The sequence below is a fragment of the Lathamus discolor genome, chromosome 3 (assembly GCF_037157495.1).
Source record: "Lathamus discolor isolate bLatDis1 chromosome 3, bLatDis1.hap1, whole genome shotgun sequence".
Classification (NCBI taxonomy): domain Eukaryota; kingdom Metazoa; phylum Chordata; class Aves; order Psittaciformes; family Psittacidae; genus Lathamus; species Lathamus discolor.
The window spans coordinates 137,828,590-137,846,218 of NC_088886.1; the positions used below are offsets into that span (position 1 = coordinate 137,828,590).

General features: G+C 57.3%; 1 protein-coding gene across 2 annotated transcripts in view; it reads left to right on the plus strand.

The window, feature by feature from the left end:
- The first annotated feature begins 7,888 nt into the window (after window positions 1-7,888).
- The window catches only part of TRIM8 (tripartite motif containing 8), a 30,637-nt gene continuing 20,896 nt past the window's right edge, over window positions 7,889-17,629 (plus strand). The window contains exons 1-3 of one of the 2 annotated variants that reach the window (XM_065672141.1): window positions 7,889-9,100; window positions 9,191-9,251; window positions 9,542-10,203. In XM_065672141.1, coding sequence (XP_065528213.1) covers window positions 9,634-10,203 — 570 coding nt within the window. In that variant the 5' untranslated portion in view covers window positions 7,889-9,100; window positions 9,191-9,251; window positions 9,542-9,633. Of the gene's footprint in view, window positions 9,252-9,541; window positions 10,204-17,629 lie in introns of both variants that reach the window. The other variant, XM_065672140.1, reaches the window with a different exon arrangement.

Consider the following 17,629-nt stretch of genomic DNA (forward strand, 5'->3'; position numbering starts at 1 on the left):
TGCTGCAGGGATGCGCTGGCTGCGGGTGCGTTTCAGGCAGCAGCTTTCCAACAGAGCGAGCCTCAGGTTTGGGTTTGTTTTTCCCAGGGGAAAAGTATTTTTAATGCCTTTCCCATCATTCACTTTTCCTCAGACTTTCCACGCTCTGGCCACAAATAACCTGATGGAGGGCAGCGAGCAAGGCTGGGAATGCTCCTGCACGGGAGACGGGGTACCCGCTCTGGAAGGGCCGGGGAGCAGGGAGCAAAGGGAAGATGTCCATGGTCAGTTCGACTGCGGAGACCCCGCTTCCTGCCTGGGCCGGGAGCATCCTCATCTGCTTAATGCACAAAGCCCTTCTCCAGCTGTTAAAAGCACTGGAGGAAACGTGGAGCCGCAGCACCTCGTGCTCCCCGCTTGCTTTTTTGGGCAGGAAAATGATCCAAAGCATCCAACAAAGGGGGAGAATAAAGGCAAAAAGGGCTGGGGAATGGAGGGATGGCTGGGACGCGCGGTGGGGAGCGTCTCCAGGGATGTGGGGCGGGTGGCAGCGTGCCCAGCCCCAGCACAGGCAGCCCGACAATAACGCAAGGCGTCAGGAGCACACTCGGCGGTGGGAATCCCAGTCCTTGCCTTAAAAGGAGATTTCAGGGATGCTGCTATTGGAAAATTGTTTTCTGATTATTCAGCTTATTGAGAGCCTGCTTCATTATCTGCAGTGTGACACGAGGGGGGCTGTGGCTGCACAAGAACAGCGATGACCGAGGGTGTTTCCATGGATTTCCAGGCCAGGAGAGTCCATTAAATCATCCCGTTTGACCTCCCATGTTCACAGGCCAATTCACCCAATTCCTCTCACTTTGAGCCCAATAACTTGTGCTTCTGATTCAAACAGGAGGCCCAGGACTAAGTCCTGTCTCAGCTCAATGACTTCAAGAGAAGAATCAGCCATTGACTTCCCTTGGCTCTCTGTCCTGATGGCAAGAAACTCACGACAGCAGCATTCTGCTGCTGACCTGTTTCTAATGCTGTTGCATCCAGCTTGCTTTGACCCTCTTTTGGGCAAAGGGGGTGCCCACACGGCCCCTCAGCCGGTGCCTCCCGTGCATGAGTGCTGAGCCCCATGGGTTAATACAGACAAACAGTGGGATCCCTCTTGGTCTGCTGTCAGTGAGCAGCTCAAGAGTTAATAAACTTCGAACAGATGTGACCAACATGTCAAGACACGAGAAGTACGTGGTATGGATGTTTATAAGTACATCGACAGAAGGCATTCATAAAAGGTTATAAACCATGGTAATAAGCAACCCATCAACTTGTTTGGACTCTAACACTTGATTAACCATTTATTAAAAGGTGCAGTAATCATTTATAAGCCATAAGTGGGACCGAACGTAAAGTACGACTCTTTTCATGTTAATAGATGCCTCAAGAATTTCCTCTCCCTCCGTGCTGTGGTTTGGGTGGTTAAAGGCTAACCCAGGCTGCCAGGAGCCCCGGCCCCTCCTCTGTGGCATGCACAGGCTGGATTCATACTGGGAGCCTCCCTCTCTCCCAGCCCCATGGAGCAGGATGGGTGCCCCCACCCCAGGTTTGGCAGTGCCATGGGGTTGTGCTCGTGGGGAGCCATGGGTTTATTTTGGGCTCTGGGTGACCTCCAGCTGTGCTTGAGCATCCCAGCGGAGACCCCAGGAGGAGCCAGCCCAGGGGGTTTGGGGCATGGGGGGACAGGCAGAGGGGTCTGCTGCTGTGCAGGGGGCAGCACAAGGTGGTGGGCACTGTGGGGAGCATGGCAGAGGCTCTTCTCCCAGGCACAGCCCAGCACCAGCCCTGCCACCAGCGAGTCCCATGAGCCAGCAATGTGCTCTTGTGGCCAAGAAGGCAAATGGCATCTTAGGGTGCATTAGAAAGGGAGTGGTTAGTAGGTCAAGAGAGGTTCTCCTCCCCCTCTACTCAGCCTTGGTGAGGCCGCATCTGGAATATTGTGTCCAGTTCTGGGCCCCTCAATTCAAGAAGGACAGGGAATTGCTTGAAGGAGTCCAGCGCAGAGCCACAAAGATGATTAAGGGAGTGGAACATCTCCCTTATGAGGAGAGGCTGAGGGAGCTGAGTCTCTTTAGCTTGGAGAAGAGGAGACTGAGGGGTGACCTCATCAATGTTTACAAATATGTAAAGGGTAGGTGTCAGGATGATGGAGCGAGGCTTTTTTCAGTGATATCCAGTGATAGGACAAGGGGCAATGGGTGTAAACTGGAGCATAGGAAGTTCCACGTTAACATCAGGAAGAACTTCTTTACTGTAAGAGTGACAGAGCACTGGAACAGGTTGCCCAGGGGGGTTGTGGAGTCTCCTACACTGGAGATATTCAAGGCCCGCCTGGACAAGTTCCTGTGTGATGTACTGTAGGTTACCCTGCTCTTGCAGGGGGGTTGGACTAGATCATCTTTTTAGGTCCCTTCCAACCCTTGGGATTCTGTGATTCTGTGATTCTGTGACCCTAAGGAAGGGCTCTATGGGGACAGTGGGCATCAAGTGCTGAGCTGAGCAGGGTGGATCACAGACCACGGATTTCAACCGCCTGCCTCAAGTCCCCGGTGCCCTTGGGAATAAAGCATAGCACAGGGAGAGAGCTGGGAACTGTCTTCCTGCATCCCCCTGCGTGGAGTCAATCCAAGCCCCAGGCAGCCAGCGTACCAGGATGGGACGGAAATGCCTCCGACGCAAAGGCAGCTTCATCCTTCTGTCAGCAGGACCCTCCTTCTTTATTTGCCATCACTACTCCTGCCCCCAGACAGGCCGTGTTTTCCTTCCTGGTCTCTTAAACCCGTAATTGCTCCCATTACACAACCAGGAGTGACAGTTTGTTAGCAAAGCTTCCTGACCTAATTTACACTGATACCCTTGTGCTCTTCCCTTTGCTGTGGGCAAACAGACGTTGAGGAGGGGAAGGAGAGCCCCGGCAGCGGTGTGTGCATGGGCTGCAGCCCTGGGCTCCCTGCCCTTGCCCTGCCTCAGTTCCCCCCGGCTGCACCAAGCTCAGCAGTGACACTTGGGCTCAGGGACTGGGCTTTAGGGCTTGCAGGGGGGGACAGCAGCAGCGGATGCTCTCCCCTTCAAAGGAAAGCTCGGTAGCTGTCTGGCGGGGGGTGTTTCAGCATGCCGGGGGCCGGGTCATTTGCCTGCAGCCGCCTTTAACTGCAGAAAAAGGAAGAGGAAGGATGAGAAATTGCTCTGGAGTGAAGATTCCAACGGTTGCACCTCGGCCAGGGCAGGGACTGCAGGGACCTTCTGGGGGGAGAGTGGCTGAACCGAGCTGCAGATGGGAATGGAGGTGGTGGGATCACATCCTGCTCCCTCCCTCAGCCTCCCAGGATTGGATCTGGGGCTGGCAGCTTCGTGTTCCCAAGCTGGGCTGGCTCCCTCTTTCCCCCAAGGAAGTGCCCAGCCACAGTGGGGGCTGCATGCACCAGGCTGGTGCAGAGGGAGAAAAGGGACACCAGTAGCCACAGGCCTGGGGCAAAGGGCTGCTGCTTCCTGCCCTGGCCTTGCGAGGGGTGCGTGTGTGCAGCCTGGCACCGGGCGGACCGAGGGGCAGCAGGGCCAGATCCCCGGGGCAGGAGGGCTCGCAGGGCCGCCGGGGGGCTGTGGATCCTGCCCTCGCAGCTGCCGCACAAACCGGCCGGGAAATGCCTCTCGGTGACTCGTCCCCCTGCGGCACAGCCTGGGCTTAGGGCAGCGCAAGCCCGGGGGGGACCGTGGGAGCTGCGGCAGGGATGCGCTCCCAGCATCACCTTCCGCTGCCCCAGCCCGCGGTGGGGGAGCCGTGCTGCGCGCTGCCAGCATTTGCCGGTGTCCCTTCCCCAGCCTGCGAAGTTACTGCTTAACCCACCCCGTACATCCCTCAGGGCGCGGAGCCTGCCCCGGAGCACTGCCGAGCAGTAAGAAACGCTGGGTGAGCCCCGGTGCTGGCGCTCCCTCGGATGCTCGCACCATCCGTCCCCAGGGAAGACTGCCCGCTGGCAGCCCGGCTCTGGCAGCACCAATCCGACTGGCAGCGGAGGGTAAAATGGGACTGAGCTGCACTTATTTACCCCCTTGGCCACCCAGCAACCTTGTGCAGTGTTTCTGCTGGGTCCCGGCCCCTCCTGGGGGAAGCAGCAGCCCCACGGGGGGAAGAGCGGCCCCAGTCTGGGCCCAGTCTCCTTTGTGCTCAAAAAACAAAGAAAAACAGAAAATTGCGTTGGTTTTTTTTTTTTTTTTTGGTTGGTTGGGTTTTAGGCACATGTATATATATACATGGAGGTTTTGTGGCTTTGACGCAGTTTCCTGAAAATCCTGCCTCATCCTGCCAGGGGCTGAGCGAATGCACATCCCAGCCCTCGGCGGTGGGGGAGAGAAGGAGGAGGAGAAGCCAGGGAGGGAGAGAAGAAAGCCTTTGCCAAACTGGCCTGACCAGAATGTGACACAAGAGCAGGAAATGAGTCACGCCGGCAGGGCAGCTGCTCCCAGGCATTTGCATAGAAAGAAACCCCACCAGGCAGGGAACTGCTCCTGCCCAGTCCCGGATCCCCATGCTCCAGCCTCACAGCCAATGGAGCCACTGCCATGCTCCATGGCACTCCGAGGCCAGCCAAGGCAGTGAGCCCCTGAGCATCACCCCTGCCCCGTGGCTGGCTGTGCAGCCCTGGGTTTGGCCATTCAACCTTAGATTGGGCTGATCCAACCTGGATATGCCCTGAACCGAAGCGGATCTCCCCTCCATCACCCCCCGTGCGGTTCCCCTTGGACAGACCTTGGTTATCTCCTTCGCCCTGTGCTTTACGCTTGGGGAGGAAGCCCAGCATTTTTGCCCTGAGAGGGGCCCCAGTTGTGCATTCATTGCACAAGGGCAAAACTCTCCCAAGGAGCCAACAAGGCCATGGGCATCCCTGCACCCAGTACACCAACCCAGCCCTGTTCCCAGCTGTCAGTGTTGGATGTGGGAGTCACTAGATCCCAATGCTTGGGTGCTCGGGGCGGGGAACTTGCTTTGCGTGCTGTGGGGACCAGGCTGCACACCCAGATCCCAGTCCTTTCTTATTAATCATAGAGGATGGAGGTTCTCCTTGCATATAGACCGTGAATGCATGTGTGCATCTTCCCTCAGCAGGGACCAGGCTGCGAGGATGCCAGAGCAGGCACTGACAGTGTGGGATGGACGCTGCAGCAGGGATGGGTGCAGGATGGCCAGGCACAAGCAGTGCATGCTGCTGGTGTGCCCTCAGCAGTGCCCAGGGGTCCTCAGCTGAGCCGCGGGGACCCCTGTGTTGTGCCTCCTCCGTGGGGTTGTTTCACGCCTCCTCCACAGCAGCCAGGAGCCAGGGACGGCCACAGAGAGATTTAGTGCTGCAAACCGAGCTACTGCCACCCTGCAAGTTCCTTAAATCCTTAAACCCAGTCTTAAAACCAGCGAAAGCCTTCAACGCTTTAATCACACGGAGCAGGGTGGAGGGAGCTTTCTCCATTGCACTTAGCCACCTCACAGGGCTTACATGGAAGCGGGACAGAAGGGCAGTGATGGCTTCTCTCTGGCTGGTTAATTGAGTTATAAGCAACCCAAGAAGCACGTAATCTGGTATTACTTTTAGAGGGCTCAAGAGTTCTGGGGAAGGCACAGGGCTGGGTGACAGAGCCTCCCCCAGGAGCATCCCAGCACTGGGTGGTGGCAGGCAGGGAAGCTGACACTTTAACAACAAACCACTCTGTGGCTTTGGGGGGTTGAGGGATGCGCACCGGGACTCTCCCAGCTAAAAACCTTCTCTGCAGCCCCTTGGCATTGGCTGGAGCACCCACACGGGGCTGGATCCTGGTGGAGGGATCAGAAGTGATGATGAGCACAAAGTGCCGCAGGCTTTCTGCAGCTCGCTCCTGCTGGTGTCCATCATTCACACAGCACTGGCAGGAGGGTGTCCGGGAGCTGTGTGAGCACAGGGGACCCTGCCTACTGTCCCCTCCAGGCAGCTCCAACCGGCTACAGAAGGGTTGTGATGCCCAGCCTGGGTTTGGGGCTTCCCTTGCCAAGGGGGTATCTCCAGGCTGGGCAGAACAATGGCATTGTCCAGATGTGGGTGTGATGACAGCAGGGCCAGTGCGGGTCCCGGGGCAGCAGGATTCCCAGCTGAGAACAGGATGCATCTTTCAGCTTGGCCCAGCCCCAACCCATCCATCTTCCACCTCTAAATCCTGCTAAATACCAGCCGGATTCCTCAGCTCACCTGCAGCAGAGGGCATGGGGGTGTCCCGAGCAGCCCCTTCGGAAGAGCTGTGCCCTGCCTGTGGTGGGGATGGTGGCTGTCACCAGGGGCTGCCCGGTGCTGCCTGTGGTTGTAAGGAAGAGAGAGTCACAAATAGTTTTGCACTGACTTTCTGAGGAGAGGTTTGCCCCTGCGTGGGCTCAGCAGCCAACAGCATCTCTGACACATCCCCTTTGCAGTGCCTGAGCCCCAGGAGCCCTGGGCTGGATGTGCAGGGATGAAGGGTGATACAGGGTGAGCCCCAGCCCTGAAGGGGGGTACCGATCACTCCATCTCCTTAACTCTTTGGCAAGACCTGCCTGTGGGCAGGGCGTTCCTATAAAGGAAAGTGTGGCAAGAACCTGTGTGTGCTGTCGGGTGCTCATCCCTCTCAGGCAGCCAGCTGCCCTGGCTGGCCCATGGCACCAGCGCTATAGGGTGCTATAGGAGATGCTACTGGGTGGTGCCTCTGGACAGTTTGGCCCATGGCTGCTGTTGAGGAATTCCTGCTAAATCCCTCCCATAGGCAAATTGCCATCAGTGACCATCACCCAGGAGCAAGGTCGGAACCAGATCCTGAAGCCACCATCTGAGCCTTTGCCTCCTTGTCACTCCACCATAAACCTGATAGTGCACTCTGAGCATCTTTTGCTCTAAATACTCTATTTTGAAGCCATTTGTGACCCCCTTGACAGTGGAAAATCAATTTACACCAGCAGTGTGCTTGAATCCCAGTGGTCTGGCACATTTGGCAGGGGTTGGATATACAGCATCCCTTGAAACAGCTACGGGAACATTTGGTGGGAGAGCTGTTAACAGGCACGCCTCTATGCCCTGGGCTCTGCCAGAGGTGCTGGGGCTGCCTGCTTGGGAAAGACCCCATGGGACAAACGACTGTTGCTCTGCAGGGGGTTGAAACAAACCCGAAATGCTCCTGTGCAACGTAACAGCCCATCCAGGTGGGAGCTAAGAGGGGGTAGGAGGCTCCGGAGGGCACTTCTGGTGCCAAGGGCAGCTGTGGCCCGGGTGTGAGGGGGTTTCAGGGCGATCAAACCCTTTTTACAGACCAGCACCTTGGATAAGAGTGGCTCCTGGCCGTGCAGGGGTGCTGGTGGCCAGGTAGGGTAGCCCTACCCCTGATGCGGCGACCAGCAGGGACACCCCAGCAGGGGATGGAACTAGTTGGGGGTTGGAACTCGACACCCTTAAGGTCCTTACCAACCCTAACCCTTCCAGGAACCCCTGACAAGCCTAGGCTCCGCGGGGCTCTGCTGCCGCAGCCACGGCAACTCCGAGCGCCGCGGTGGGCCCCCTGCAGCCATGTCCCCTTTAAGGCGGCGCGGTCCCGGGGCGGGGCGGGGCGGTCCCCGGTGACGCGCGGTGGGCGGGCCCTCGGGGGGGCGGGGCCGGTATCTCCGCAGCGATCGCGGCGCAGCTCCGCGGCAGCGCCCGGTGGGACCCGCGGGCTCCGGCTGCGGCTCCGGCTCCGCTCCCCCCCCCGCGCCACCTCCGCCGGGTCCCGAGCGGGGCGGCCCCGCGGCGCGCCGGGGCGGGGCGCACCCGCCTCCCCCCCCCCCCCCCCCTCCGCACGGTCGATATCTCCCCGCGGCAGCCGCCCCCATGGCCGCCCCGCCCGCCCCCCGCCGCCGCCGGGGCTGAGCCCGGCCGCCTCCGAGGCGCCGCCCCCCTTTCCCCCCCCCCCCCTCCCGGAGGAGATCCGCTGCGGGGATCCGCGTTCCCCCCTCCCCTTCTTCCCCTCCTCCGTCCCCCTCCCGCCCCGGGCCGCGGCCGCCTCCCCGGGGGCGGCGGGAGGAAGGCCGGGGCGTGGGGCTCCGGCAGGCGGGCGGGCGGCGCCCAGGGCGACCCCAAGATGGCTGGAGGCGGCGGGCGCGGGGGGCTCTGCTGAGCGGCCCCGCCGAGACGGGACGGCTCGGCTCGGCTCGGGCTCGGCTGGCCCCGCAGCCCCTCCGCAGAGCCCCGCCGCAGCGGGAGCGGGTTTGTGCCGGTGACTTCTATTTCATTATATTTTTTTTAATACCTTTTTATTATTATTATTATTTTATTATTTTATTTTTAACGCGTCTCCGGTCTCCGCTCAAAATGGCTGAGAGCTGACTCGGCTCTCCCGGAACCGTACGCTTCGGCCGGCTCCTGGCTGCCCGCCGCCGCCGCCTCGCCCCTTCCCTTCCCTTCCCGGCGGGGCCGGACCGGGGAAGGCTCTCGGACAGCGTCCCTCTGCTCCGCTGCATTGTTACCTCCCCCGGCCGGCCATGAGACCGGGCTAGGTCGGGGTGTGTCGTGTCCTCCCCCCCGTGCCGGACGCCTGTTTCCCCCCCAGCCCCGTGGGAAGCCGGAGCAGGTTGATCGGGGGCCGCGGGGTTTCGCTCCCCCTTGGCAAAGCCCATCCTGTGCTGTCCCTGCGGGGCGCTGGACGAGGCTGCGCCGCGCTGGGGTTTGCTCTGAATGACCGAGCTCTCCCATTCAAGACCTCGCAGTCTCGAAGCAGGCGAGAGGTTGGCTTTTTTCCTTCCCCTTTTTTTTCCCCCTGTCTTGTCTGTTCCCCCCCCCCCCTTCCTTTTTTCCTCTGCTGCTCCACCGGGTGAGGAGCAGATCTCGGGGGCCGCGGAGAGAATTCGTTATTTTCGCCATCGTCATCATCGCTATTATTGTTATTTTTTTTTAACCTTCCTCCTCTTCCCATTTTGGATCTTAACCCTTTGATCCGTTTCCTTTAAAAGACTCCGATTCCCAACTCCCATCGGGGGAGAGGGAGGAGAAATACTGGGGACTAAAAAAAAGAGACCCTGAGCGAGCGAGCGAGCGAGTCCGCGCTCTCAGCTGTTAGCCAGGTTGGTGGGGGACAAAAGTCCCTTTAAAATATTGAATGTCAGTTGCTAAACCTAAGAAAAGAAAAATCTGATCCGGAGCGCTAAATTTAGGAGCTTTATGTGGAACTTGGACTCTGCTGCTGGATTTTGTATGGATTTTTTTCAACCTTTGGTAAGTTTCAATTCACCTTCTTGGGTAAAAAAGAAACAAATGGCTTTTAGGGGTGGGTTAAGACCTGGGGCTGTAAATCCCACGCTATCGCGTTGGGGGTTTTTAACCGTTTGTGTCGCCTGTTTTAATGAAGCCGCGGTGGGGATGTCACGTTTCCCCGCCGGAGATTCCTAGAGTGCTGCGCGGGGGGTTTGTTTTATCCCCGGTTTTAGAGATCCCTGTGGTTTATCACCTACTGTGTGCTGCGGGGCGGGGGAGCCGGCCGTTCACCCCCAGGCTTCCCCTTGCAGGGAGGACAGACCCCGGCGTCCGCCCCTAGACCGCACTGAGCGACCGAAGCGGGTTGGGGGGGAGAGAACGTCGCCAGAGGCTGCCGGCAGAGATGGCCGAGAATTGGAAGAACTGCTTCGAAGAGGAGCTCATCTGCCCCATCTGCCTGCACGTCTTCGTGGAGCCGGTCCAGCTGCCCTGCAAGCACAACTTCTGCCGGGGCTGCATCGGGGAGGCGTGGGCCAAGGAGTCGGGCTTGGTGCGGTGCCCGGAGTGCAACCAGGCTTACAACCAGAAGCCCAACCTGGAGAAGAACCTGAAGCTCACCAACATCGTGGAGAAGTTCAACTCCCTCAACCTGGAGAAGCCCCCCTCGGTCCTGCACTGCGTCTTCTGCCGCCGGGGCCCGCCGCTGCCAGCCCAGAAGATCTGTTTGAGGTGCGAGGCTCCGTGTTGCCAGTCCCACGTCCAGACCCACCTGCAGCAGCCCTCCACGGCTCGGGGCCATCTCCTGGTGGAGGCGGACGACGTGCGGGCCTGGAGCTGCCCGCAGCACAACGCCTACCGCCTGTACCACTGCGAGGCCGAGCAGGTGGCCGTCTGCCAGTTCTGCTGCTACTACAGCGGGGCCCACCAGGGACACTCGGTCTGCGACGTGGAGATCCGCCGCAATGAGATCAGGGTGAGTCCGACCTGCGTGGACGCGGGGGCTTGTCCGGCCCGGGGGGGCACCTCTCGCCCTTGTTGCCCTGTCCCCCGTTCCCCCGGAGGCCTGTGTTTGTGTAGGACCTGCACAAAACCCACCCCGTTGCTGTTCCTTCTCCGCCCGGTCCCCCCGTGGCGGACATGTTAGGTGGCCTCCCCAGCCCAGCAGTGACAGAGCCCATGGGTGCCGGGGGGGCTCTCTGAGGAAGAGCATCTCTGCTGGGAGGTCTCTGGAGCCCTTCAGCCATAGGAGCTCAGGCCGCTTGGGTCTGGGCTGTGAGGAGAAGGGTCGAGGCTGTGGGCCAGGGGGGTTTGGAGCGGTCATCCCCCTGCTCCCTGCTGGGGAATGCCACCATGGGGAAGGCTGAGGAGCTGCCCACAGCTGCGGTCGAGTCACCCCCACACTGGGCTCCCTGGGGGGACAAAGCAGCTGCAGACGCGGACCCCGTCCATTGTAAGGCCTGTGAATGTCAAACTGACGGCTCTTCCACCGCCACCCCCTTCCCCCGGCCACGAGCGGCTTCGTGTCAGAGACCCCCGGCTTCTTGCTGGCCGGCATTCGGGTGTTTTGGCCAAATAATGGGGTTGTATCAGGGGGCACAGGGCTGACCCCCCCTTCCTAAAGCAGCATGGGGCGTAACGCTGGATTCGAGGGAAAGCAAATGTATTTCACTCGTGGCCAGGCCATCTGGCAGGAGCTTTCACCCTTGGTTCCCCACCCTGAAGTTCGTGGTGGGCATTTAACAGCCTTGCCGAGACCCCACCACCACCTTCCCCCCTCCCAGGGCTGCCCCTCCGCTCCCCTTCCGACCCTTCGAAAGAGGCCCGGCGCTTGTCCACCGAATAAATATTTAACAATGAATTGAATGGTGATTACTGTAAAATGGGGATGATTTCCTGTGTATTTTAATGTTGCCAAAATGAGTCACCATTTAGCAATAAAAAAAACCCCAAGAAGTCATAAATAAAAATTGCAGTATAATTACTTTCCAATTGGATGGCCAGGCCTGGGCTGGGCTGGGGGGGGCAGCGCCGTGCAGGCAGGAGCCAGCCCGAGCTCACAGGAAGGTTATTCTCCTCCAGGCTTTTTGGGGGAAAACCAGAGAGCTCCGCAGAGGTGCCAGCGGCTCCGCCACACGCGCTCCGAGGGGAAAGACCCAGCCTGGCTTTTGGAGCAGCGCTCTTTTGCTTCTATTTATAGGGAGGCATTTTGCTCTCCCTCTGCCAGGGTGGGCAGCCACCCCGGGAGGGCCGCGCGGGGCTGGGACGGGGCTCGTGTGTGCCTTTCCCGGGAGCCTTAGCCAGGGACCAGAACTGTTTTTCCAGGTCCTTTTCCAGGACACTTTGATCTCATCTGTTCCCGCTCTCGCTGCGTGGGGTTTTTTTTGTTGTCGCTGCCGTTGTTATGGCTGGCTGTTCGCTGCTCCTTGCGGATGCACGCTGCTAATGACCTGGCAGGAAACTGCCACGGGCTAAGGCTGGGTTTTGGCCATGGCTTGAAATGTTCGGGTATGTGACCAGGCACCTAAAGCATCGGGCGGCTGTATCATAGGGCTGCAGAATTATTTGGTGACCTTGGCCAAATCCCTCGGTACCTCCATCGCGGCGTTATCTTAATTTCCTTTCTCTGCGGTGATAAGCTTGTCTCTTCCCCCTGGGCGCGTGGCTCGGTTGGGTGCCGGGGCAGTGGAGGACAGCGCAAAGCAGGGGACAGCACGGGGACCCCCCCCAGTAGCTGAAGCAGTTCGTCCGTGGAGAGACTGGAGTAGAGAAGAGCCCACAGGAAAAACACCTGGCAGGTTGCTGAGGGCTCCCTGCGTGGCCTTGGCCAGGTCTCTGGTTGAAAGCTGCCCCATGCCAGCCAATGGCCTGTTGGTTCCTGAATTAGGGTGCGTGTGCTCAGCTGGTGACTTCTTCCCGCCTGTGGGAGCCGGGCCCGGGATTCCTGGCTGCTTGCTCACCCCGCAGCAGTGAGCCGCTCTTGGAGCATCCCGGGAAAGGACAGCGGGGGCTGCGGGGTGGATGAGTAACGCTGGGCTCCGGAGGTCCGGGGGAGGCCCCGTTGTGAGAGGTTTGTTCCATGCATGGGTCGCGTTCAGGAAGCCGTTAATTGAGAAATGAGTCAAAGTTTGGAGGCTCAGGGCCCTGCCCTTGGTGCAGGGGACTTGTGAGTGTGGGGGTGACATGACCCAGTGTGGTTGGGGTGGCCCCATAGCCCAGAGAAGGGACAGGAGCCTGCAACCACGCTCCCCATAAACTCCCCTTCTTTAGCATTCGTGACTCCAGCTCTGCTGCTGGCCCACCTTAAAGGACATCTTACCCAGGTCACAGTCCGATTTGAAGGGGAAAAGGTGCTCAACACTCCTTGGGGACAGCAGCAGGGCTTTCTCAGCTGTAAGCTGGCAATTAGGGCAAGAGAGCTTGTGCTGGCCAAAAGGAGCCAGAGGTGTGCGTCTGCAGGAGGAAGGAGGGTGTCTGTGGAGGGCTGGCTGGAAGCGGAGGTGTGCGCTTGGTAGGTTTGGGGGCTGCTCAGCATTAGGTGCTGCACAAACCCGCAGAGCCCTGGCTCAGAATTGGTTGAACTCCACAGTGCAACTGTAATGCAAACAGTAAATAAAATGTGGTTAATCTTTCTTTCGTGGGCGTATAAAGCGCTTACCTCGCCTTCCCCCCGTGAGATGTTTTCTCCTTTGTTTCCTGTTTTTGTAGTGCTTAAAGAGGAGAGGGGAGGGGGAAAAAAAACACAACAACCCACCCTCTTTTCTCTTTTCTTTTTCTTCCTGTCCTTCTGTTTGTTTCAAGGTCTCAAAACGAAACATTTTGCCTTCCATCTTTGCCATAGCTGCCCCAGCCATGTGCCTCCCTCCTGCATGGGGAACCTGCTGTCTCCCTGGTTTGGGGGGACCTGCTTCCAGGGTTGAAAAAGAAAGTTGCTCCAGTGCAAGGCTGATGTGTTGCTTTTATTTATTAGGGTAAAAATAGATTGCTGGGATTGGGGCTCAGGTCAGAAGGCAACAACCAAAGAAATGGACTGATTTGCAGGTTATCACCGTGTTTGCCACGTCTTTGTGTGAGACATGGTTGGTTGAGGCCAGGTACATCAGAGCTTGCTTGGGGATGTCTCTGCTGCCTCTCCTCAGCTGGAGGTGCCACCAATGGAAAAGGGCTTGGGGTTTTGTTTCAAGGGATGGAGAGAGACTTCCCTCTGACCTAGCTTGCAGCATGGTTTTGAGAAATAGGGAGGAAATCTCTCCGCATTCTGAAGGTCCCTGGTGGTTTTGAACATTCAGAGGGAGAAAACGTTTTGTGGTGCTGAGACCTGCAGGAAAACACTGGGGATCCTCCTGCAGGCGTGTAGAAGCAGCACCCAGCACTGGCTGTGGAGCGGTGCCCGTTTGGCAAATCAGGGGGACAGGGACTGTGCTGCTGAGTCCATCTGTTCTTGGTGGGTTTGGGCTTGCTTTCTTGGCAGCACCTTGGATAAGGCCAGCTCAGGTGCTTTCTGGAGTATGGGAAAGAGAAGTGAACACTTGGTAGGAGCACAGGAAGAGATGAATCTCAAGTCTGTACCAGAAACTCTGATCTTCTGCCAGCACTGGCTGCCAGCCCCAGTGAAGAGATGGCCTGTGCGCTTTTCCTATCTGTCCCAGCTGATTGCTTCTGCGATTCAAAAGCTTCAGGTCTCTGGAGGGAAAAGCAACCAGCTTTTCTTTGCTAGACAGCCCTGACACCAGAGATGCCTCCCTATTTGAAACAAGTCTCATCTCGCATCCCCGTGCTGCCATCTGTGCCAGGGATGTTTTGCTGTGACCTATGGAGCCCCACTGGTGGGGAGGCTGGGGTTGGCTCCACTGCCCCGCTCCTGGCTTGAACTGCTGGAGGTTGTTTTACTCTGAAACAGGTTTGGTAACTTGTGACGGGCTGGATTTTTACAGGCTTACTTATTTTCCAGATGACTTGTTTATGAGGAGCGTGGCACGCAGCGCACCAGAGACATTGGGAGCACAAGTGCCCGAGTGCTCGAGCGTTAATGTAGCTCTCATGACTGTAGATGGTGTGGGCTGGTGTCTGGCAGGCGTTCCCTGTGGCACTCTTTGAACACACTTGATCCCCAGATGACTTTCGCAGTAGGTCCTGTGAAGCTGGAGATGTGCAGGTTCTTTCTGTGCCCTCCATCTGAGCCTCTACCAGCACCCCAGAGCTGAACTGCCAGCCCAACCTCGGGGTTAGGTCACCTAACCCAGGTTTTGCCTATGCCCAGGTTCCTGCTCAGGAGCCTCAGGAGACCAGCGCTGGGCTCCTAAACGTGACTGATCATTGTGCCCTGGGATGCTGTCAGTCGGTCAAGCCGCTGCGATGAGTGATGACTTCTTGAGCCTTGGGCAGTGGCAGAAATCCCAGCACCCACCTAGCCTTGTGTTCTAGCTCCGTGCCATTCATCACCGTCGATCTGTCAGGCTTCACTGTGCTGTGGTGTTGGGGGCAGTGGGGGATGTCAGTTCAGACCGACTGCCTGTGCCTTCAGTTTGAGAGGTCTCAAACCCATCTGGTTTTGCTGACCGGGTCTCTGGCTGGACTGGGACAGTCTCCTGCCTCCCCGGGATTGGATGAAGGGCTTTTCCCCACTGCTTTCTTGCTAAGCTTGAGCATTTTCCTTGCCCTTAGCCCATCAGGTTGCCAGTGGTGCTTGCTCTAGGCCTGCAGCTGAAAGTCTTCTGTATAGAGTTAATCTGAGAAGTGACAGCGGAGGTGGAGGATGCTGGGAGGCAGCCTGGTGGGTTTGGGTGGTAAGGAGGAGACTTGGATGGGGGGGACAGCCTTGGTAAAGAAGAGGAGTAGGACAGGATCTGCGGCAGAGAATGTGCTTTTCCCATGGGATAAATGCTATGTGGATGGGTAGCTGCTGAAGAGTGAGATGGAAGGAGGAGAGAAAGAGAGGTTCATCAGAAGACCTTGAGCTGTTTTGCAAGGAACTGACAAATTGTAGCCCAGGCTTACCCCTGCAGTATATAGGGTTTGGATGTACTTTGCAGGTGGGGATCTCCAGCCAGACATCCCAGAGCTTTCTGCCTTGAAGCCCTTCCTCAGTGGTGGCTTTGAATGAGCTCCAGCGACAGGGCTGTCTGGGTCTGGTCTCTGAACAAGGAGTTGTAAGCTCAGCTGTGACTGGTGATGGGGGCATAAGAAACTTAGTCCAGACCCTTCTTTGATCTAAATCCAACCCGTGATATTTATGTAAGCATCATGTGGCTGCTGGCATGGAGGTGTGCAGCATGCTGCTGTCCTCAAGCCTGCGAGCATGGCGGAGAAGTAGCAAAGACATGGACTGCAGTGTGACACCCTGGACTTTCCTCCACCCCTCAACCTCGTGCCTCACACGTGGGAGCCTGGGTGAGCCCTTCAAGGAACGCAGGAGTCCTTCCCTTCTCCTCTCCTCGCTCCAGCAAAGCACTGTCCTCGAGCTCTTCTGTGTGCTTGGCCAGGCCTGGTCCTGCTGGAGGGGGGTCCATGGCCTCTGTGCTGCTCTGGTCTTTGCCTCTGGAGCTAAGGAGTTGCCTCTGTCCCCATCTGAGGCGGGGGGGAAGTAGGAGGGGGGCCTGGTGGAGGGGGTGGGAGGAGAAGACAGATTTCCATGTCTCACAAAGGGCACAAGCGATCAGATTCATGCAACTGCCCAAGAATAAAGAGGCTCTTACAGTGCTGGCTGCCCTGACCTCTCTCCTCTCTGCTCCAGAGGACAGCGTGTGACCACACAGGGATTTCTTAGCTGTGCTTCAGAGAGAGGCAGCGGGTTTTGTATCCCCAGCTTGCCTTGCAGCATATTGGCCTATTTTTTGCTCGTTACCTATCTGTTTACTGGAAATCTTGGAGCATGGTGGTAATTTCTTCCTTTCTTCTCTTTAATTTCATGTAATTGTTTGGGGTTTGTTTTTTTTTTTCCTTTTTCCAATCTGACACTGAAATGGGGCTGAGAGCAGCAGTGCTTCCAGAGCAGGGACAAAAGTAACCAGGAAACACAGGGCAAGAGAGGAGGGATCGACACCGAAACAATGAAATAGCCAAGCAAGGAAAGACTGAATACTCAATAGCACAAGCCTTTGCAGAAATGCCTGGCTAGTGCAGCATTTTATAATCAGCTTCTGTGCTGGGCTGGCCTGCAACTGTAGTGTGATGGGGGAGGAATGCTTTGAATTAGCTGGATGCCAGAATTAATTCTGTCAGAATTCAAACATACATGTATGTACAGATTTATAAATAAACACTTGGAGCCAGATTCTTGTTTGCCACGCAGGCTCCGGGGCACAATCCGGTCTGGCTTGGCTTGTTTTCTTTAAAAAGCTATAAAATGCTATGGCTCTGGGTTAGGTTCTGGTGACTTTGTCAACTTTCTGTGTTTATCAGCAGCCCGTAGCCTCAGGAGAGGCTGGTTTGGTTGAAGTAATGGGGATGGCTGGGAGGAGTCAGAGCTGCTGAGCTTGCCTGTGGTGGTAGCCAGATTTCTGCAATGGACTGATAGAGAAGTTGGGGCAGATGCTGGGGGACCAGTGGGAAGGTGTGGAATGTGGAAATGTCCTGCCCTTCTCTTTCCTCCATGGAAAAAGGATTGATAGAGGCAGCCACCCTTCCTGTATCCAGAGCTACAGCCAGCACACTTGGGAATGGGAGGAAGAGAAGCCTGGTCCCAAATACGGAGGGAGGGGTGGTTGTTTACAGGCACGAGGCTCTGGATGCACGCAAGAGTTTTTACATATGTCCCCCAGATGAACTCAGGAAAGAGGTTCCCAGTCCTGAATCCTTTCTGATAAGGACAGCTTCAGCACGTTCTTGCCAGGGGATCGTGGTTGTCCCTCTTCTGTCTTGTGATTCGCTTGTGATGGTAACATGAGCAAAGTTTCCGGCTCGGAGCAGTCTCCTGCCACTTCACAGTGGTGCTGTCTACATAACACTCACTCAAAGTCATCTGCTGGGATGATGTACCAGAACTGTAAAAAAACCCAACCTGAAATCAACGTGAATCGACTTAATTTGTGTTCCTTCTCTTCCCCCTGCCTGTCCTTCTCAGTTCCTTGGTGTGTGGATGCTCTGGGGGAGCCGTCTCCAGAGCAGGCTGGGAAGAGCTGAGCTGCGGATGGCTCCAGATGAGGCAGTTGGCAGGCAGCGATGTTCCGGATGGCTGTGTCTCTCTGAAATATGAGTAAACGTTGTCAGACTCTATGATCTGGGGCTTGGGGAGGGCTGATCTGCCCTTTCCTCCTGCTACCCGTCTCTGCCCTTGTGGGATCCCCCCTTAGCTCGGCATCACCCAGTTTCTTCTCCCTTTACTGGGTGACCTGGAAGCTTCATCCTAGAGCTTTGGAGAAAGGGAAGGAAAATCCCTCATATCCTAATGGAGGCAGTGTTTT